This window comes from Polistes fuscatus, unplaced genomic scaffold, assembly GCF_010416935.1.
Source record: "Polistes fuscatus isolate 324 unplaced genomic scaffold, CU_Pfus_HIC Scaffold7, whole genome shotgun sequence".
Taxonomy (NCBI): Eukaryota; Metazoa; Arthropoda; class Insecta; order Hymenoptera; family Vespidae; genus Polistes; species Polistes fuscatus.
The window spans coordinates 1,388,751-1,410,999 of NW_025113151.1; the positions used below are offsets into that span (position 1 = coordinate 1,388,751).

General features: G+C 31.5%; 4 protein-coding genes and 2 non-coding genes across 8 annotated transcripts; 2 read left to right on the plus strand and 4 right to left on the minus strand.

Moving 5' to 3' along the window:
- Nucleotides 1–65: 65 nt before the first annotated feature.
- Nucleotides 66–13,353, minus strand: LOC122524007. 3 transcript variants are annotated; one of them, XM_043646036.1, is made up of 10 exons: nt 12,823–13,352; nt 10,031–10,308; nt 6,033–7,082; nt 3,148–3,391; nt 2,223–2,667; nt 1,750–1,877; nt 1,322–1,441; nt 865–882; nt 477–624; nt 66–202 (listed from the first exon to the last, which is right to left on the minus strand). In XM_043646036.1, exons 3-10 carry the CDS (start codon nt 7,080–7,082, stop codon nt 106–108), a joined length of 2,250 nt encoding a protein of 749 aa, XP_043501971.1. In that variant the 5' UTR covers nt 10,031–10,308; nt 12,823–13,352; the 3' UTR covers nt 66–105. The 3 variants fall into 3 exon arrangements, with proteins under 3 accessions (XP_043501971.1, XP_043501970.1, XP_043501972.1); XM_043646035.1 differs by lacking the exon at nt 10,031–10,308; XM_043646037.1 differs by lacking the exons at nt 865–882; nt 10,031–10,308 and having other exon boundaries at nt 12,823–13,353.
- On the minus strand, nt 5,199–5,360 carry LOC122524497. The gene has a single exon (XR_006305556.1). It is a non-coding gene; the product is annotated as a U1 spliceosomal RNA (small nuclear RNA).
- Nucleotides 9,625–9,696, minus strand: Trnaa-ugc. Its single transcript has one exon. It is a non-coding gene; the product is annotated as a tRNA-Ala (tRNA).
- A 421-nt stretch (nt 13,354–13,774) lies between the features above and the next one.
- LOC122524008 lies at nt 13,775–17,191 on the plus strand. The gene is made up of 6 exons (XM_043646038.1): nt 13,775–13,873; nt 14,434–14,465; nt 14,553–14,669; nt 14,755–14,941; nt 15,026–15,402; nt 15,539–17,191. The coding sequence occupies exons 1-6, from the start codon at nt 13,784–13,786 to the stop codon at nt 15,969–15,971; spliced, it is 1,236 nt and encodes a 411-aa protein (XP_043501973.1). The 5' UTR covers nt 13,775–13,783; the 3' UTR covers nt 15,972–17,191.
- A 366-nt stretch (nt 17,192–17,557) lies between these two features.
- On the plus strand, nt 17,558–18,404 carry LOC122524029 (U6 snRNA-associated Sm-like protein LSm7). Its single transcript, XM_043646066.1, has 3 exons — nt 17,558–17,689; nt 17,861–18,044; nt 18,152–18,404. The coding sequence occupies exons 1-3, from the start codon at nt 17,678–17,680 to the stop codon at nt 18,289–18,291; spliced, it is 336 nt and encodes a 111-aa protein (XP_043502001.1). The 5' UTR covers nt 17,558–17,677; the 3' UTR covers nt 18,292–18,404.
- A 13-nt stretch (nt 18,405–18,417) lies between these two features.
- On the minus strand, nt 18,418–21,306 carry LOC122524216 (chitin deacetylase 1). Its single transcript, XM_043646355.1, has 10 exons — nt 21,292–21,306; nt 20,986–21,205; nt 20,771–20,875; nt 20,363–20,506; nt 20,110–20,292; nt 19,898–20,036; nt 19,711–19,832; nt 19,396–19,625; nt 19,150–19,320; nt 18,418–19,065 (listed from the first exon to the last, which is right to left on the minus strand). The coding sequence occupies exons 1-10, from the start codon at nt 21,304–21,306 to the stop codon at nt 18,787–18,789; spliced, it is 1,608 nt and encodes a 535-aa protein (XP_043502290.1). The 3' UTR covers nt 18,418–18,786.
- Between the last annotated feature and the right edge of the window lie 943 nt (nt 21,307–22,249).

Genomic DNA, 22,249 nt, shown 5'->3' on the forward strand with positions numbered 1-22,249 from the left:
TATATGTACATTACATACATATCCATTAATTTTATATCAAATACTGTTACGTATAGTCACATCAGTTTCTTTCTCATTGCAAATACTTTTATTTGTTTATAAATATTAGATAATATGATCTTTACAGTGCCTTTCGTCACTATTGTCACCGCAATCGTCCATTCCATTGCATTTTGCTCCCTTTGCAATGCATCTACTATTTCTGAAAAAAAAGAAAAGAACAAATATATAAATATATAAACTTGTGTTTAAAAACTGTGCTAGATAATTTGTTAACAAATACAACTTGTCCCTCAATTTTATATCGAAAATTTATTATAAATTAAATAAAAATGAAAACTGATTGTTTTTCAATCCATTTCCATTCGGACAACTTATATTTGAATTGTCTTTAATTTAGATGATATCATTTTCTGTATAAATCAAGAGACTTGACGTATATTGTTTAACGAATAAAAATTGGAAGGATAATTTACTGGCACGTGAATTCGTGCTTATTGCATCGACCCTCGCATCCATGTGGTTCGTCAGATCCATCGGTGCAATCAACCAAACCATCACAAAATCGAGCCCTTAATATACATTGACCGTTACTGCACGTAAATTCGCTATCCAATGGGCAAGCTAAGATAAATATATAATTGTTAATATTCTTATCACTGGGTTTAAAAAAAAAAGAAAAAAAACAATTATAATAAATAAATACATATCCAATTACTTTTACTTTTACTATTTAATTTTTTCTAAATCATTGTTAAAATATAGGATGATCATGCAGAAAAATCAATATTATATTAAAAGTGTTACAACAGATTACATGCGAAAGTTTTTTTTAGTGCATTCAAGATACCGATATGTACTCACACCGACCAAGATTATGACCTACGAAGAAGAAAACAAAAGATATATGGTGAAAAAATATATTTATACTATTTAAAAAAAAAAAAAGAAGAAGAAGAAAAAGATAGGAATACGTAATCCCTAGAAATGTATTATAAGAGCAATTAGATTTTAAATAGAACTAAATTACCTACCAAAAAAAGAAACTACGCAAGCTTTTTTTATTCTCTTACGTGTGCACATTATGCGACACTATAATATTAATTTGAAAATTCGATGAAATAGTAAAATATTATTTATAAATTGTCATCGTATTTTCAAATGATATTTTTGTAATAATAATCTACAAATATTTGTGCTAGCTGTTTCTCATACGTATATAAATTAATTATAAATAATAATAATAATAATAATATACTTCTCTCTCTCAAATATTTTTAAAGATAATTATTTAAACGAACGAACTAAATATGATACTTACCTAATGTGCAATTAATTTCATCGCTAGCATCCCAACAATCTATTCTACCATCGCACCTCCTTTCCAATGGAAGGCAAGAAGTATCATTGCCGCATTGAAAATGCGTCTCCGAATCGCAAACTAAAAATATTAATAGAAAAATAAATTAATTATTATTATTATTATTATTATATAAAAAACAATAATTGATAAGAATAAATATTGTAATATACGTTATTATAAAAATGAAATGGTAGAAAAATGAAAGATTGGAAACAGAAGCCTCGCAAAATGCACCAATATAAAACTAGGCAAGCCGATAATACAAATTTGTAGATCACAAGGAAACTAGGTTAATACGATCGAACGCGGGGATTTGTTTAAAAAAAAAAAAAGAAAAAAATCAAACGAATCAATCCTTTGAATTTTATTTTATATCCTCTTCTCACCGCAATTGTACTCGTCCGAATGATCGTAACAATTCATATGACCATCGCAACGTTTTTCCATGGGAATACAAAGTGTATTCAAACAAGTCCACTCGTCGTCCAAACAGTAATGCTCTATCTCAACGCATCTATAACAAAAATAATACAACAATATGAAAAGTTTAAAAAGAATAAAATACGTTTGTGATGGTAACAGATAGAAAATCTTTTCAATTTAACAAATTTAATATTCGTAATCGTACACTAAACACATTGTTTTCTAAATAATTAAATCAGTGTAAAATTTAATTGATAAATTATTTTATATATTTTTTCATATGTGAAATATCAGAGTACAAGTTTAAACAAAAAATTCGTTTATATAAATATGGTTTATACGAATTATTCTTAAAATAAATGAGGACCAGAATAGAAGATTTGGAATGAGTAAATTGTTGAAAAAAGAGAAAAAAAATGAATGTACGCGTGTATACCTAAAAGCATCGACGTCAAGACGATGACATCTCTGCTTGTTGATAAGACACAGACCAGCACATCCTGTTGGATCGTCAGGATCCAAGCCGATTCTACAAATAGGTACTTCTTCATCGACCAAGCCAACGCAGACCTCTCCACTTAAGCAGTCATCGCAATATCTCGTAGAATTAGTATTCGCATGATCAACGTTGGATGCTTCCGTTTCCGTTTTCGTGATCACCGAGGATGAAGTATCATCGGGGAACGATAAATCTACGTTTAAAAATACATCGGCCATTTGAACGGTACTCGTAGTTGTTCTCGTAGTCGACGAATCGATTTTATTCGACTCGTTTGAGAAAACTTGATTGAACGATTCATCGGACGTGACGTTTTGCAATGATGAATTTCCACCAGTCGATGATTTTAAATACAATTGAATAATCTGCAATTTTTGCGGTTCTGAAAATGAAATATAAAAGAAAAATCAATTAGAATGTTGGACAATATTATTAGAGTAAACCAAAAGTTTTTACGTTTCTTTTATTATTAATATTTCCAAAGTAAAGTTTCAATAAACGTACGAAGTTTTGGTTCACTTTAATATTGTTTCATAAAGAACAAATATATGCTAAAATTAAATAATTAACATTTCTACGATGTTTCTTTCGTTGACTGTACTTTTAACTTGATCGTAAAAGATTAAGATAGTAAAAAGAAGGAAACAAATAAGAGGAGAGGTAGTTAAAGGAAATGGTTCTGTTGACCCAGCGGTTAAATTCATCTAGTAGAAGCAATTGGTATGCTTCGTCGAATCAAAGCGTGGATTTAACATCTATTTTGCTTTGTTTTTTTTTTAATCCTCCCCTCGAAATTATAAAAGATGTCAATAACTCAAAATCATTGTTTGAGACGTGATCAACGAAATATAATCAAACTAACCGAAGACGATATAAAGTGCAGCAGCACCTACTCCAAGAAGTATCAATATAAGAACCAATAAGAAGATCAAAGATCTGTTACAACCAGATCCTTCTAATGGTCTTGCAAGATGCAAAGTCCATCCACGATGACTTTTTTGAAGTCTTGCTGGATCCGGTGGTGGTTCACCTCTGACACTTCTTCGCAAGTTGACTCGATTTTGTGAAGTAGGAGTTTGCATTCGTACTGGGAGGGAATAAGCCCTCTGAAACAAAAGAGACAATGGAATATAATACAATAAATAAATAAAATAAATAAATAAACAAACGCGAATGAAAATTGGACGATGATAATATAAGTACACTACTTATATTTCAAAGAAAATAAATATAAATCTGCATGAAATTGTATATAAAATTCTAGAAATGTATAAACGTTGTACCCCAATAAAATACAAATCTACACATTGCACCTTGAGCTCGGCCATCGATACTGCATTCTCTCCCTTACTACAAATTCATTAACACAATATTTTAATGCGTTCGGCTTATATATTTGATTCTTATTTTTGAAAAAAAATTATCTTTATTGATTATAAAGATCAATGTAATATTTCCAAATGTTGATTTTCACTTTGAACAACATCTCGTTTTAAACCGTAGGAAGAACGCGAGCCGATGGTTGGAGATTGCCGTCGATGAGCCGACGCGCTTTTCAACCGCCAGACACACAGCCCACACTTCTCTGTCTGGCTATAGATAGATATTTTCCACTTCCGCTCCACTCCGTTTAGTTTAGTTTAGTTTCCCTTTCGTTTCTTTGCAAAGAAGAGTGCAAAGAAGAGAAGGAGCCAGTTCTAAAGCGGCCACATCTTCTTCGGTCAAGAATCGACCGGACGACTGTCGCGTGTTACGTTTTACAGACTGAAACCGTGCAAGCACACGGCATTGACTTTATAGGATATTACCAATACATATCTCTACACATCTTATATACGTTTTTATTATTTTTACTTTTAACTTCATTTGTTTACCAATTCCTTCTGTTTTATTTTTTTTCTTTTTAACCAGACTGTATATTTTTCATTAAATTTTGTCGAATTTCATTCCTGCAATCGCGGTGTGATTTTATTTTCCAGGTGTCCTTAATTCCCCGAGAAAATAGGTTTCAGAGTTATAGCAATAAAATGGGCAAATAATTCATTTATCCAACGCTCGACAACCTTTCCAGAATATTTCCTATTGTGTACCCTATTAGTAAAGACTTGGCACGAGGACTACGCACGTGTGCAAAACTGATGTAACGCTATGAACCACTTTTGTGTGTTTGATGGCTAATGCACACTAAATGCAACCCTCGTAATACACGTGACGAAGAGAAGAGAGAAGCCACGAGACCCTTAAATCTCTTCGTTATTCATACTAATCCATCCTCAATAAACCTCGAACGAGAGGAGAGAAGTGGAAATAATCTTGATTAAATATAACACAAATATTCTAAAAATACTACCGTCAGTACTGTTCATTAATAATTCGAAAGAAGATGATTGAAAGGAATTTTATCCAAGCTTATTTTTACACTCTAACCATAATTTGTTATCGATATAATAACGAGTAACAGCGATTCGATTCATAAAAGACACAGAGTCAGTCTTTGTACGATGAATAGTAAAGAGTACAGAGGATCGCATTCAAAACCATCAATTAATCCTTCGGTTCATTAATCCAGTGAGACACTTTAAGAAATAAACACGAGGAGATTTAATTCATTGAGAAACAAAATAAATAAAATAGTAGTTACTATATTTTATTGAATGGTATAATATTCTTCCCTTCCCTTCTTCCTTTCGCTTTCTAGTAATTTTAGTTAATCTAACCTGAGATGCAATATTATATGCCCCCACCCCACTGCATACATTCATTCTAGGAATCAAAGTAGGAGAGGGGAGAATTAGAGAAAATACATTTACTTCTAACTTTCTAAATAAATCGGGAAATTATTCCATTTATCCTAGGAATATTTATTTGCTAGAGTGGAAGGAGGGAGAAGATTTTATTTTTGAATTGATTTATCCGGGACAGCGCGAACGCAGTCCCGACTACCAAAAATTATACGCCCGAGATATCCACATTAGGGATATTCGCAAGGGTCAGCCTAACCGAAGTGCAATGGAAAAGCCTCGCCCTGGAGGAACCGCCTTCATGATCACGGTAACCTCTGCGCCAGGTAAGTATGCTTTCCTCCGTGACAAGTTCCTACTTATACCAAACCGAATACATTTTGCTATCGAGAATAGTGCATCCACTATGCACCGCACTGCGGTAAACTGTCGAACTAACTTGTATCCTACACAGAAATGGTGCATTACTTTGGACCTATTCCATATTTTCAAGAGGCTTATTTTTAATTACTATGTCATCAACTGTCTACTTTTCTTATTATTTTTATTTCTACAGTTAAATTGCCTTCATTTGAAAATTTACTCTTACAACCTGGATCAATAATTATTCCTAAAAATACAATCATATATCTGGTGTCTCGTTTTAAATACTACGATCAAATATTTGTGATTTTATTTGATATTTTTTTAAGTAAACATTTATAATTAATGTTAATAGCTATCGAGGTGGGAATGTATAATATTTACTGCAGGTGTTTCATACAGGGCGCTGTTGTCATGATACGGAAGTCATAACAACATTTTTTTAATGGGAAGAGAATATCAATATGAATTCAACGAGCAACTACGGTGCAACTATTCAGCAATATTATGGTTGAAGCAACATTTGTTTATAAAACCAAATAGGTTTAAAACGAGACACCTAATAAAAATCATATAAATGAAATAAAGATTTTCTTTTAATATGAACTTTGAAATATATATAAAATGAACGTGTTTTATATACCTGAAAAGTTGATTCTTTGAGATCGGTGTAAAACACAGGAGCTTCCTTGGCATACCAATGATCTTGGGTGTAAATCGAATTTATTCTCATACTTGGTTGACTACTCTTCGATATAATGAGTGCCTTGTCTTCGTTGGTCTCAACCACGTGGGCGAGCTTAGTCTCAACGTCGTTTCTATCGTACTGCAGGTACTCGAGTGTTCTTGATGGTAAGTGCTCCTGCTGCTGCTGCTGCTGCTGCTGTTCATGATGATGATGATGATGATGATGATGATGATGATGTTGCTGCTGTAGTAGTTGTTGCTGTTGTTGAACCTTCTCGGAGATCGAAAATATCGTAATGGAAGAAGAATTTTGTCCTACAGACTCTTCAGATTCTTCTGTAGTCTTGCTCAACGAATGACAAAGCGGAAGAAACTTGTCATTCCGCTGTGAAAGAATTGTTTCCGTTTGTAGACACGAATTTGATAATTCTCTATTTATCCGATCGTTTATTATTTCTTGACTTTCAGAATTAACAAAGTTCCCTTTGTTTCTACAATGTTTGCAATCCTTTCTCCTGCGTCTTTCACTTGCTCTGATATAATCATCTTCTTGCAGCCTCGATAACGCACAATTTGTATTCCCATTATCCGAATTATCAGAACAATTTTTATCAAACGAATGGTCTTTTCTTTCTTTGCTACTTTTCCATCTCTTTTCCCAAATGGAATAACTCGTGGAAGGATTTGACGTTGCGGATGAAAGTCCTCGACGAAACGGCAACGTTAAATTTCGTTGGAAATAAATCGACTGAGAAGAATCCGATTGGATTCCTTCAATCGTATCGTTAAGAAAATTCGAAGTTCGAAATGAAGGAGCATTTTGTTCTATTCTAGAATGAGTTGACTCTTCCGAGAACCCGGAAGAAATTCTACAAAATTCTTCGTTACTTGGGCCGATGTCCTCGTAAACGTGAACGTCAGGATGTATTCCGGAATCCGTGTTAATGAGAGAACCATTGTTTCCGTTATTGCGATATTGTTCTCCTTCGAATCCTTGATTCTCCATCTGAAATGAATAACAATCGATTAGATCACTTTTTCTCTGATTAATCTCAACTAATTGAAATCAAATTCATTTTTCCATGAATACATTATACACGATATTTTCAATACGGTGCTCCAACAATAAGTTAAATAAGAAAAGATCGTATCAATCGATTAGATATAACTGAACGAGTTTGAAAACGTCCCGAGTTATCCGGATGATTTATTCATTAAATAATATTTTATGAAAGACATTCGATCAGAGTAAGAGACTGTTAGAAATTGTCTCAATATATTTCACAAGGGTAAAAGGCTTGTTGATTCCCGAGATAATTAATGATTTAGCGAGTATACGAGTTGGCCGTCGTCGGGTTTGCCAATTATTGTGTCCCCGATAAACGATTAGTTTTTCTTCTCTCTTTGCTAACTCCCATTCGAAATACCAATGTTCGCGTTCATCGAATGTGTGTGGGTATTGAAAAAGTCTGACTGTCCCACGATGATCTTTATCGTCGCTAAATGGATTAATATTGCATCAGGATGCATATCTACAATTTTCAATCCATCCAATTAGAATGAAATTCATTAGCTTCATCTTTCAAATGATATCGATTATATTCCGATCAAGGTAAAATTAATGACAATAGTAATGCATTTCACTTTTGCATTATACAAAAAAGAAAGAGAAATAGTTCAAACAAGAAGAAGAAGAAAAAGAAGTCCACCACGGATCAACTAAAAGCAAACGAGCCTGTTACTAATTTATAAGCGCGATTACTGCAATTATCGCGACTTGACTCTTCGATTGATCCCAACCAAGCATCTGACGTCATCGGTCCCCATAGATCATTTACAATCTTAGCCCTCAACCATAACTAAAATATCCTTCATAACGAAAACAAATTTTCTATCAATTGTCCAAATATTTATGGACACGATGACAGACATTTGTTATGCATATTTTTTTACAATTATACGATACAATAAAAGATTACCAACCGTGTTCATTAATTTCAATTAGAAATTGATATATAACGAAGATTTATAAATTCGATTAATTGAATATATTCACAAGGTATAAAAAACCTAACAGCATTCTTACAAAGGTATTTTTGGATGACGCATTGCACATTGGTAATAGTATTGCGTACTCAACTAGCATTTCAATGTGGTTAACCAAGAACTTGTATGCTGCATACTATCACAAAGTATTAACTATGTTTTAGTCATTGAATAAACCCTCCGTACCTTCCTTTTTTTCTTAACATCTCCTGTTACTGCAACGGATTGCAATTAACGATCTTCCGTTTGACTAAAGTAAGAAAAATGTTAGATGTTTTAACTAACACAGGGGAGAGGAGAAAAAAAAGGAATTCGATTCCTCAACGGAAGATACCAAACGGAATGTGAGAAGTCTTAGCCGTAGGCGCCAATAAGTTAACTGAACCGACTAATAGCTAATTTGTCCTCATACTTCTATGGTTGCCTTCTCTACTTACGCTTAAAATAAACTATACCTAAGTGTCTTCGTCACTCGTGTGCAATGAACGCACGTGTCTTATGAATAATAATAAAAAAAAAAAAAATATATATAAAATAACAAAATGATTTTATTATAAGCCAAATAAAATCCTAAATCATTATTTCAATTGTAGTTAATAAAAATGTAAAAGAAAGAAGAAATTAGTAGCCGTATAATTAGATTTAATGATTAATCTCAATCAAGACTAAACTCTGTCAATCTAAAACATTCTAAGGATAGTAATTAATTGATACGATAATCTCGTTATAAGTATATTAACGCATAGTGTCATAATAGGAACTTAATGTTAAACGAGAACTAACATATATAATATCTATCAGATTGATTTAATAAAGAAACCCAAAAAAAAAGAACGAAAAGTATCGTTCGAAGGAGAATAACAATAGTTTATTATTTAACAATAGGAATTCGTTTCGGTCCAACGTTTTCTATAATTGGTCAGTTGGTGATTAATTAAGGAACTATTTCGTGTATGCCAGTTTTCAATGAGAAACAGAACGATGTTATATTCGATGCATAGACTCGGCCACACGTGCGTTAAGTGTACTTTACGTACTTACTTACTTACATATATATATATATAGATGAATATACATAGAACCCTTGCTTAGCAAAGGCACATTGAACACACGATAAAGTCTAGAGGCTAACCCTATCCGATCGTTCCTCCCCTTGCACATTACTTTCCAGTACGTATGAGCAAACCCGGTTGTTATTCCGCAGCACGTGTCCTACCATATGCCGTTGCATCATCACTCCGTAAAAAGAAAGTTTTACAGGTACTTGACATAACTAAAATGCAACCCGTCGAAAGGAAAAAAAAACTTTTAAATAAAAACTAAACGTCAAACAATAAGAATTCTATGCAAAGAGAAATCACTAACATTTCCCTTATACTGCACCATCGTTCTGAGTAATAAATGTAGTAAAAATAATTTATATTATTAAAAAAAAAAAATCGAGAATAGCGCATACCAATGTTATAAGAAATTTGTTTGATATTTAAAAAGAAAAAAAAAATTGGAGATGCCGGGGATCGAACCCGGGGCCTTTCACATGCAAAGCGAACGCTCTACCACTGAGCTACATCCCCTGACGAAAGATCCTCTAACTATTTCAAATTTATACCACAGAACTCTTTCTATACTTTTTTAAATAATCATTATAAAATAAGATTCTAATATCAACCAAACAAAACTAACAATCTGATAACAATAAATAATTGATCCAAACGAAATAATCGATCCAATGTGAATAAATACAACGTCGACAATTTACGTTAACATATATTGTATTTATAAAACAATATATCTGACTAAAGCAATACCTAAAATATATAGATATTATTATTTTTGATGAATATATATACATATATACCAAAAAATGATGAACCCTAGCTAGGGTTGAGACAACAAAGGGTTACTTACGAACAAAAGAAGATAAAGCTTGAAAATTTCTTCCGATTCAACATTCGCCTTATTATAACGCTAATAAGTGCAGTATATTGCGTCGATTATCTACTAAGTATAGGGTCCACAAGCGAAGGGCTATCGCCATCAACCATTGAACGATGACTACACGTCACTGGCATGCACACAACCGTAAGTCATTCGGTCGGTTATAATAACCGAGCGTTCTTCTACGGATATCTTTCAAATAACCCTTCTCTCTTATATCTCTTTTATACTCTCTTATATGAATATACCTACAAAATAAAGTAAATAAATCATTAAATTTCGTATAACATTCTTTTACAGAATGCGGTACACCCTTTTCAAACGTACGGGAAGATAAAAAAGAAAATAAAAAGATAAAAACTGTTTGTCCTCGTGGTAGTTTCACGGTTGAAACATTGATAATGGGTATATTTTTTGTTTCTTTTTTCTGCATCGTACAAAATTTTTATTATACTTTTTAAAGGATGGGCTTACACAAGTTTACATTCGAGTAATAACAGGATCATTGTAAAGTCGTTCCCGACCAGTCGAACATATTATCTTAAATAGCATCTTACTTTCTTCTCCTAACGTTCCTATACCACTACTCATAAATATACTCCCTAGTTGTTTATCTTTTATTATATTGAACTTCATTTATATATATTTATAATCCAATAGAAAGAAAAATGTTATAAATAATGATAGATATTTTTCTATCGGAAAAGATATTAAAACCAGCATTAAATACGCGTTCAATGTGAACCCATCAGTAGTCTCTATTCGATTAACTTATATACGATCGATAGTATTAAAATGCATTTTAAATTTAAATCAATGTCTAATACAAAATTATAATTAAACAAAAATTGAATATTCAATATAATACTCAGCATAACGCATAATCTCGTCGAAATGGATATACTTAATATAAAACAAAATTAAGCTGATCGTATCGTTGCTTGGTCTCATAGAATTGCTGCATTCACAAAGGGTTAATTATTTCTTTTATTTAATATGTCCGACAAAAAAAGAAAAAGATATGCTAATTCTATAGAAATGTATCTCGGGATGTAGTCCATTATCAAAAAAAGAAAAAAAAGAAAAGGGAAGAAGAAGAAGAAGAAGAAGAAGAAGAATAAAGAATAAAGAAAAAGATAAAGAAAGTTTGGACAAATGTAGAAGAAAAATTCTTATGGTAATAACCAATATGTTTGACGAGAGAGTTATACCGTGCGACGTTCCAGTCGCGGTTGACGAAACACAAAAGAACTAACAAACGAGTGGGCCAGCTGACATTGTGAGAAGAGAGAGAAAAAGAGAGAAAAAATGAATAAAAGAGAGAGAGAGAGAGAGAGAGAGAGCGAAAAGCCCGAGTTACGTTCTGCTCGGACGCACTTTGAAACCGGAGGGTTACTCCCGCTTTTATTTTACACCTGGCAGCAATGCGTCTACCTTACTGTCCGCGACACCCACGCGATCCTATAAATGAAAATATGGTCATAAAAAAGAAATTCCCATTTCTTGTTTTACGAATTTAAACATATCTATGTGATAATTCGATGTTAATATGAAAACAAAACTTTACAAACCTGATACGTTATTATTAGATTAAAATAATACAAATTCATTAATTGAATCAATGTTATCATGATTTGTTGATAATTATATTATATTTTTGTAACCATCTTTTATAGGATTAATGTTAAATGTTTATTAGTTTTACTTTATTATCTCTCTCTCTATTTCTCTTTTTTCTATTTAGAGTTAATGGTTCGATCGAGTTAAATGGTTTCTCATGATCCAATGAGTTACCTAATTTGATTAAAGTCTTGGATCAAGGATAACGCAATTTTCGCTGGAACAGTGGAATATATTGTAAAAACATTTTGGAATTAATCTACCGTATTATTTTGTTGTTGTTACATATCTAAATGAATCGTTTTTAAATGGCTATATTATTTGTTAGCAAAGGAAGTTTATTCCATTGTCGATTACATGTTGTACTAAAAACACAATCATAAAAGACTATTATCTTACGGATGTACGCTGACGAATTAAAGGAAAACAGCGATGAGGAAGAAATCTTCTAGGAATATATAAACGTATAAACATACACGTGTTCGTTGATAATAAAGTATGTAAGGAAAAAAAAATAAGGAAAATACTAGTTTGTATAAATAAAAAAATAAGCGGAAATGAGAGAAAGGGAAAAAGATAGACAGCTTGAACTAAAGCCGCAGAACGAGCCGGGTATTATCGATAGAATAAAATAAAACGGGTCATATGCGAGTTTGTTTCTATATACTCTATGACAACTAAAGCACTATACTCTAATATGTCGATAAATATTTTTTTCATACTATCATACACCTTGGAAAGAAAAAAAACTAATGTATAATAGATTAAAACCTCTGATCTAAATCTTCAATTTCGCTTATGAAGATTTAGTTGTTAAAAAAAAAAAAAAAAAAATTACGCCTTTATAAATATGTATAAATATTATTAATTTTTTATAACATTAATATTTATCATATTATATTATTTAAATAACATAACTAAAAGTCACATACGGTATTTTCTTTTGTAATTTAATTAATTATATATAAAACATATATAACAGTATATTTTATAAACCTTTGCTATAACAAATCATTATTACTTAAATAATATGAGTGATAAATATTTAAAAAAAATAAAATTAAAAATGATCAATGATCACATTATCAACTATATATATTCCCTTTAACAATACAATAGAAAAATATTCAAATTCAACCAACCTTTGTATTAATTTTTACAAAACTCTCATCTTTTTCGAAATTGATACCATCTTCTTGTTGCACCAAAGAAAATCATGACGTTATTAGAATTCAATGCTTCTTCTTGGTAAGTCCGTAAAGAAATCCAATGATCGTTCACGTTAAATATCTTCATAATATCATTTCATTAGTATTCACACGAAATACTTTAGATTTCGTAAGCGCGCCCTTTTTTCGTACCGCGACACATGTCCTTGTTTTTTCTCTCTCTCTCTCTTTCTTTCTTTCTTTCTCTCACTCTTTATCTCTTTCTCACGTGCAACTCGACACACGTATTATATAACATAAACTTACTTACTTACTTTAAGTTTACTCACGCACTCACGCCGCGTTACTGCGAGCTGCGCGAACGATTACGATGTCTGACGACTTCACCGAAGTCTATCCGTCCGTAACAGAGCACAGCAACCAATCAAATACGCTCAATCCAATGACGAAGATAGCGTGGGAGATCCAATTACTAAGCAACTGACCAATCAGCGTGTCTAGCGCACCGCGCTAATTTTAAATACATTCGCGTCCTTCTTTTTGCTTTTCTTTTTTGAATACTTAATGATCTTTCCAAATATACGTTCAAAGAACGATAATGTATTGTTTTGTCAATTGTTTTAACTAATTTCTGCTCGTGCAACATCATATCTGAAATAAGTAATATTGTTATTGTATTTTTAAGGATTTTCTTTTTTTTAATTCATTGTTTAATTTTTTAAATCAATTAACAAGCTTCATTATTTTATTTAAATAGTAAAGTGTGTGTGTGTGTTTGTAGAAGTGTAAAATATCGTATACATTAATTATTGGAATATATTCCGCAATTATATAATATATATATATATCTGTAATGAAAAGGATAGTGATATATATACATATATACATATATACACAGTGTACAGGAATACATTGAAACGCGACGGCGTGCAGTATGTGTGTTAGAATTATGGTGCAAGTTGCAGGCCGCGTGTTTGGTGTGGTTGTGCCGAGCGTACTCCTGACACTACTGTTCGTTGATCAAGTAAGAACAGCGCAGTGTTCCATAATGATGCAGCCAAAACATATAACTCTGTTACATGATATAGATTTGTAGGAACTTAGTGCATATCCTCTCTCACCCACGACGTCTCCTCTCGTTATCGTATTCCCTTCGACTTGACGTCGATCAATACGTCGGTTTCACGCACAGTTCTGCTAGACAATGAACTCTTACTCGATGTACTTTTCATTCATACGTAAGTTATCTTTATTACGTTCTAAGCGAACGATACCTTCCTTCATTGTCTTCATTCTCTCTTCATTCTATCTTCGCTTGATTCATATAAAAGGAACATCTAAAGAGTTTAAATACCAAAATTCTCGAGATTGTTTATTCCTTCAAATCTTCATCGCAACGAACGGGGCTGAACGTAACGATCAAATTCATTTGCTGTTAACGTGTTTTATATCGATTTAATAATATTCTCTGTTAGATTATATTAGATTGTAGTAATGAATTAGATTATAATTTATTTTTATATTTAAATCCAAGAAATATTCTCTTTTAGAAAAATCAATAATTTCTTTATTTTATCTTTCAAGGCCTCTTCTAAACTATGCGATGGGGGGCATGTGTAAGTTGTAATGTGAAATATAATATGTTTGCATGATTGATTTAAATATCTAAAATTTCGTAAAAAGTAATATATTATTTTTTTTAGTTGCTCTCCTCCCAAATATTGCTGCTCTTTCGGCTGTTGTTACGGAGTATTTCCGCAAGTGCACTCTCATTTGTCAGGAATGATTAATTTCCTGATTTGGACTTATTGGTACTTATGGTTAGTAATAAATATTTTTATCTTATATCTTGAAAAATGTAGACAAATTCACTTTTCAATATTATTTCCATATTGTCTCCTTCAGGGCAGCAGTACTTTCAGGTTTAGCTGTAGCAGCTATTTTTGGCTGCTGGCTATGGAAACGACGACGCTCTGCTATTATAGAAGACTGTGGTTCTTCCGACAGAGCATCTACGGGTCCTTGGTTTCCACCACCGCATTATAGTCGTTGCAGTTCTTTTGTGCAAGCGTTACCACCTCCTTACAATGAAGTATGTTAATTTTTTGTTTTTCTTAATATACAATTATTTCTTTAATATCATTAGACTTACTAATATTTTTTAATCATCGCTTAGGTTACCGCAAAGCCAGATTTGTATCCACTAGTTATCGGATATGATGAGAGTAATGGGAAGGGAACATCAGGATTCGTAATGCGGTATTTTAGATCATTATCCCATGCGAGCACATTGGATTCCTTGAGTTCAAGTTTTATGTGCAATGTTGTGAATGAAGCTAACACCATTATTCCACCACCGTACTCCTGTAACAACAGTGCAGATGAATTGTCAGCGGTTGAATGCGGAAGAGAAGAAAATGGAGATGTTGTATCAGTTGTTTCGTTGGCTAATCATAGAACAACATCAGACATATCGAGTTTAGCAGCTCAATCGCCGTGTTCACCGCCAAGGGCTACCAGTCCTACAATAGAGGTAATTATAATTGAATATTTGTTATAATGTTAAACCTTATTAAATATGAAATAAATTGTATATTGGATGTTTGCAGCTACGTGAGTGCTAGACAAAATTCAACAACTACCACAATTACCTAGCGGCCATAGCACACTTTTGCCTTCTCAAAATCAGCCTCAACAAAATTCAACAACTACCACAATTACCTAGCGGCCATAGCACACTTTTGCCTTCTCAAAATCAGCCTCAACTTCTTCATACAAATGTAAATGGTACTGTACAACAACGGCCTTTAAGTCCAAACGATGTTGGATCATATAAAACAAGAAGAATGCGTGGAAAAATGTATATGCCATTAGGACTGCCAAATTCAAGAAATAAAACTAAGCGGTGGCTATCACGATCAGCGCCTACAACACCATCCGGTACAATACCAATGTCCTTTTTACCAGGACAAAGTAGACGGCCATCTGAAACGGATAATAACAATCAACAAGTAGTTCCTTTGCTATCGGAGCAGGATGAAACAGAAAATAATAATGGCGAACAATTAACCGGTGGTATTCCACTGCTTTCTGAACAAGAAGAGAACCGTCAAGCTACATGACGATATGTTTGATTAATCTGAAACAAAAAAGATGAAAGAAAGAAAGAAGAGGAAAAGATATTCATAATTAACGTTCAATCATCCACGCCCTAAAAACACATTTAATTACATATTTTTCGATGTGGCTGGAATGAAAAAAAAAAAAAGATAAGAAAAGAAAAAGAAAAAGGAAAAATAAAATAACGTTGTTATATAATGTTATGCAGGAAATTATTTTAGTACTCGTAACATTAATCTATTATAGGCTTCATTAACAGGATATTATCTCTCTACATCATACCAGAGCAAATAATAGTTATGCAATTTTATCATTGCCGACAGATGTATTTAAAGAAATTCTCTTTTTTTTCTCAACAAACCGCTCCTCATATAGCAAAGTTATACGATTTCAGAACTATGCAATCTAATGTATATGTCTCATAATGGGTAGATTTTTGAAATAGTCAATATATTTACTAAGTAAAAAACCTTTTTTTGCCAATAGACAATCGATACATCGAAACTTGTTTTTTAATAAGGGAAAAAAAAAACAAGAAAAAACAAGGAAGTTAAGATATAAGATAAAAATTTGTTTCCAGGCTTAAAATTCCTTGGCGATGCTTGTAATATTGTTTAGTTGTAGCAATACAATAATAATGTCCATCCATGCAGCCAGCCAGAGAAAATAATTAATGATTCAGGACAATATAATAATTAAGGTTAAAGAACTAGCAGGTAGAAGAAGAAGAAAAAGAAGAAAGCTGTGAATAATTATCATATTCAAAAAGTCAACGTACAATGTTAATTCCGTCAGCGATAGAGAGTGAAATTACTCTTAATACTATCAGCGACTACTAGCAAGCACAAGGTCATATAATGTACAGATTGTACACTTTTATTTAAAATAATGTCTAATGTATGCAAAGAACGAAAGAACGAAAGAAAGAAAGAAAGAAAGAAAGGAAGGAAGAAAAAGAAAAAAAAAAGAAATCAGAGTGATTGACAAAACACTGAAGAGTAGAAAAGTGTTTTTTCCATATTGTGCCATGTGCAAATTGAAAATGTTATCATAGATTGTAATGAACATTCGTTAAAAAGCAATTATTATAAAGTACTCAGATCTATCCCAACAAAAACAACAATACACACTTTTATCATATTGCATCATTCACATACACATCATGTATTAACATGTATTTTTTTATAATGTCAAATATGAATAAATCCAAGCTTTTACGAAATTGTTTTCATTATATTAAATATACACTAATTCATATAGATATTATATTGATAGCATAAGCAACAATCATTTGAAAATAAATTTAAATTATCTCTCTCAATGTTCTTAGAAAAAAATAAAATATTTTATTTAAATATATTGGAGGTAAGAATTAAATTAAATACTTAAACTTTTAAACGATGCATTATTTTATCTAAAACAATTCACTACCTTGAAACGCAGACGATATTTATTTAATTACCAATAATTAAAATATAATATAATAAAATTACCTGCCCTGTACGATTTGTTACCGCCATGAAATGAATTCTAAAATAATTTGAAATTTCGATGTCATTAATCGAAAATTCGATAGATTTCTATTTCGATAATCGAATTTGCGATTAACCAATCAAAGAGCTTTTAGCATGTCGCTGTCACTCGGTTGATTCTAGGCGGTAAAGAATTAATTTCTACGTATTAACGTTTATTATAATTTATCGCAAAAATGTCTCTCTCGGTTAGTATTTAATAATATATAATTATTAATAAATTTATATGATAGAATTATCTTTATTTGTAATGTATTTTTACTATCTTCTTTTAGACTACTAAACAAGTAAAATAATAAGATAACATAACCTTCTATTATCTGATATTTTCAATATATATATATTTTTTTTATTTTTAGCAACAAAACGCTCATGGGGATCATAAGGAAAAGAAAAGGAAAGAAAGTATTCTTGATTTGTCAAAATATTTAGAAAAAAATATCAGAGTCAAATTTGCCGGGGGTAGAGAAGCTGCAGGTATTTTAAAAGGTTATGATCCACTTCTGAATTTAGTACTTGATAATACTACTGAATATCTTAGGGGTGAGTACATTATTATTAATTATTCAATTATGTTCAATATTTCTTCCTAATTTAATTAGTACTTTTAACGACTTAGGAAATAATATGTTTGTTAATTCATTTAACAGATCCTGATGATCCTTACAAATTAAACCAAGATACACGTATGTTGGGATTAACAGTCTGCAGAGGAACTTCAGTCGTACTCATTTGTCCTGTCGATGGTATGGAATCAATACAAAATCCATTTATACAACAGGAAGGTTGAATGTGATTAGTTAATAATAATTTAAATATAAATCAATTTATATAATTTCCTAAAGATATGTTCTACTATTGAAACTACAATTACATTTAATATAGATTTGGTAAGAAAAGAAATACTCTTTATTCCTTCCTTTATTGTCTATATAAAATTATTTTATGCAAAAAATATAAAAATAATAACAATTCTTCTTATTAGAGTATATCATTCGTAGTTTCCCTTTTAAATAAATAACAGTCTTATGTTTATATTAAATCTAGTTTAGCAAAATTATATTCAACGAAAACTTTCCAAAATATGTCAAACGATACGATATGTATTATTATAATATACAGGATGTCTGAGATTTTTCCGAACAATCGGTGTCATAACTTTCGAATGAAGCTTATGAATAAACTTTTTCAATGGTTTATGATTATATAACATTTTTTTTTTATTTTCGTACGCTAACACCGTTTACCTGGAAAGACCTCAAACATCCCGTATACTCGAATACGTCTAATCTTGTCCAAATTCATTTCTTAACCATGGATATTCTTTTGGACATTCAAAACATGTATATAAATCTCTGTAAGACTTCAATATTTTACTAGGAAGCGAACAAGTCGTAGGTACATCGCATGCAATTTCAAATTTTTCAAATTGACGCTCATTGCATTGCCATGACTCAAATTTGTGAAGTTGATCTAGAGGTGTCGGAGAACGCATCCATTTTATAACTTGGTGACTCGTTACGAAATACACATCGGGTAGTCGAAGTACATCTTCCAAAAATTTCTAAATATGTATATAATAATATTGATAAGGATATATTGTAATTAACATCTGAAAACATGTTATTAAACTTGAGAAATATCTTACATTAAATGCATGATAATATGTTGAAGTTTGGAACCACGACGTATGAAAATGAAGACCCATAGGAGCACGATTGCTAAGATAATGTCTTTTGAAATTAAACATTAACATTTCGTAAACTTCATTAAGTGATAAATTAGATGGACAGGAATTCATTGTTGCGCAAGTGTATTCCTAAAGCAATGTGTATAAATATAAATTTGGAATTAGCGAAAATTAAACATTGTTCTATTTATGAAGATTACTTACACCTGCTACAAATTGGTTTAATGGAAGTTCCCATATACCAGGATAAACACGCGTGGGACAAATCTGATCCGATTGTGCGCACGTGTGCGGTATTTTGTAATCGAGAGTATAAGGCCATAATGGCGTATCTAAAAATGGTACAATTATGGATGAATCGTATACGAATCCGAATTCTAACATCATTAAAAATTGACGGTTCCATCCCACTTGTAAAAAAGGTGCTCGTAATCCTGAAATAAATTCCAAATATGTCAATGGGAATTTAACTTTCACTTTCTATGTATAGAAATACATAAAAAATATATAAGTACAGACCTTTAATATCCTCTATCCTTACAGCAGCATATTTGTTAATAATATTTGCTACACCAACCATTTCATCAAACCAATCTTCGACTGTTGCATTTCGCGACCACCATTCTTCTGGTCCACGATGACTAAAAAATATCAAATCTAATAACAAAATCTAACAAATATTATTTTTCCACAACAACCTACGTACGTAATGGAATGTACTGCAATTTCATGACCTTTATTCCACAAATATTGTACATCTCTGTAATTAGTAAATTGATGACTAACATAAAATGTTCCACGAATGGAACAACCATTCGGGTTCCTTTTATCGTTCGAAAATATCTCTGGGGAAATGATTAATTATAAATAAGTTATAAATATTAAAACATAATTAAACGCGCGTGTAATCAAACTTACTTGCAAAGAGATCAAAATTCTCAGCATTGATAGCATCACTGAATGTAATTGTAATCATTTGTGGAATAACGGAAGTTGATAAATTTCCTGGCACGCGTGTACCATCTTTTGAGCACCAACAATCTGGTAATTGACATTTGGTTTCATTGCATGCAGGAGCAGCTCTTGGATCATTTCGCATATCTGTTTAAAATCAATATAATTAATGTTATGCAATTTTGATTTATTTATAATCATAATTATTTAAACTCACCGCACCAACTTTCGTCAGATCCGTCAGGACAATCGATACTTCCGTCACAAAAGTACAAAGCCGGAATACACGTCCCATCACCGCAAGCTAAACTTTTCTCATCGCATTTGCCATTTTCTAGCAATGGTTTTGGCGATTGCGGCTCTGTAAAATACTTTTTAAATTTCAATAAATATATTCGATAAAAATGTTTACATTAAAATTATATACGATATTATTTAAAAAATAAAATTAAAAAGAAAATGAATCGAGTACACAGTGATATGCAGCAAACGACAGCAACTTTCTCGTAAACGGGATTATAAATATCGTTGATTAATAGTCCATAACGATAAACGATCAAGAACACGATTTTAATAGAAAGTTATGTTAATATTTTCTAAATAATTAAAATGTATAATTAATTACCTATTGTTACATCGCAATTATCAACGTTCACTTTGTAATCGCATATTTGTCTCGTCACATCAAAAAGTAATCCCTGAGAGCATTTGAATTCGAACACTTCGTTGTCTGCAAATAAATTTCATTAAAAATTAATATATAAACACAATATTGTTAATTATAGAATATATATATAAAGAAAAAAAAAACAAAACAAAAATTCTATTCAATGAAATTACCTAAACACAAATAATATTTCGCACATTCGGAGGGTGACCAAACGTTGTAAGCAGGTGTGTTAGGATTTCGATAAAACTTGTTGTCATCGATGCAAGGTGCATTTCTTATTTTTTCCGTTGCCTTTACCGCGATAGCTGAAAAATAAAATAAAATAAAATATATATATATATATATAATATATATATCACAAGTCACACAGAGAAATTCGCACAAATGTAACTAACTTTCACTCGATGTATAAAAACATAAATAACATTTTTCCTTCAATTAGATTTCGAAAATTCGTTTAACATCAAAACTACGACCCTTAAATCAAACATTGTACATAATTAAAACGTTACAAAAATTAATAACAAACATGTTTAAATTTAATTGATCGTTCTGATTGATATTTTAATAGTTGTAATGTTAAAAGAATACGCAACTTTGATCTCTGTTTATTGAATTGATCACTCTGGTAGTGGGTTAACGTGTCAATGGACTTTTGCCCGCGGCAAGGAACGCACCAGGCATCGTAGATCTTTCTTCGATCGTCAATTTTAGATCGTAGAAGAACTACCTTTAGATTTATAGTTACCACTCTGTTCTAATTAGTTTTATTTTATTATCTTAATAGATCTCTTCTTCCGTGGCAAGAGAATTTATGCGGAAATCACTTTCCAAATGATGCAATTCATTCTTTATATGTTAATTATTACACAAATTGTTAATTAATGTATCATAGTATATAAGAAATGGTTTGTATGATAAAAATCAATGAGAATAAATATCGAAAGATGATCGGTAGATATAAAAATCGGATTAATTAGATCGATTTAAAAAAGTCTTCTTCTTTTTTCTTTTTTTTTTTTTAATCGGTCAATGACACGACACCAATACGAAAGTATATCTGTGTGTATTTAACTCACCGGAAAAGCAAAGGAGACTAACGATAAACGAATGAAACCACGATCTCATGCCGATCATCACTCGACTTACAACGATCTTCCTACGAGAGCTCGCACTTTCGAACTAACACCTCTCACTACGGTGATGCCTTATATGACGATTATTCTGTGCCTTACTTACTTACACTGAAATAATATTCTTTTTATATGTGTGTTATATTTCTTTTTTTATATTTATTATATCGTGACAACAACAACAACAAAAGGTTCTCGACTGTTTACGAATTTTTAAAATATATTCTTTTTATTTAAAAAAATATTCAAGTATATATTTGAATTTTGAAATTTGTCTTTTAAATCAGCGATAATCTATAAT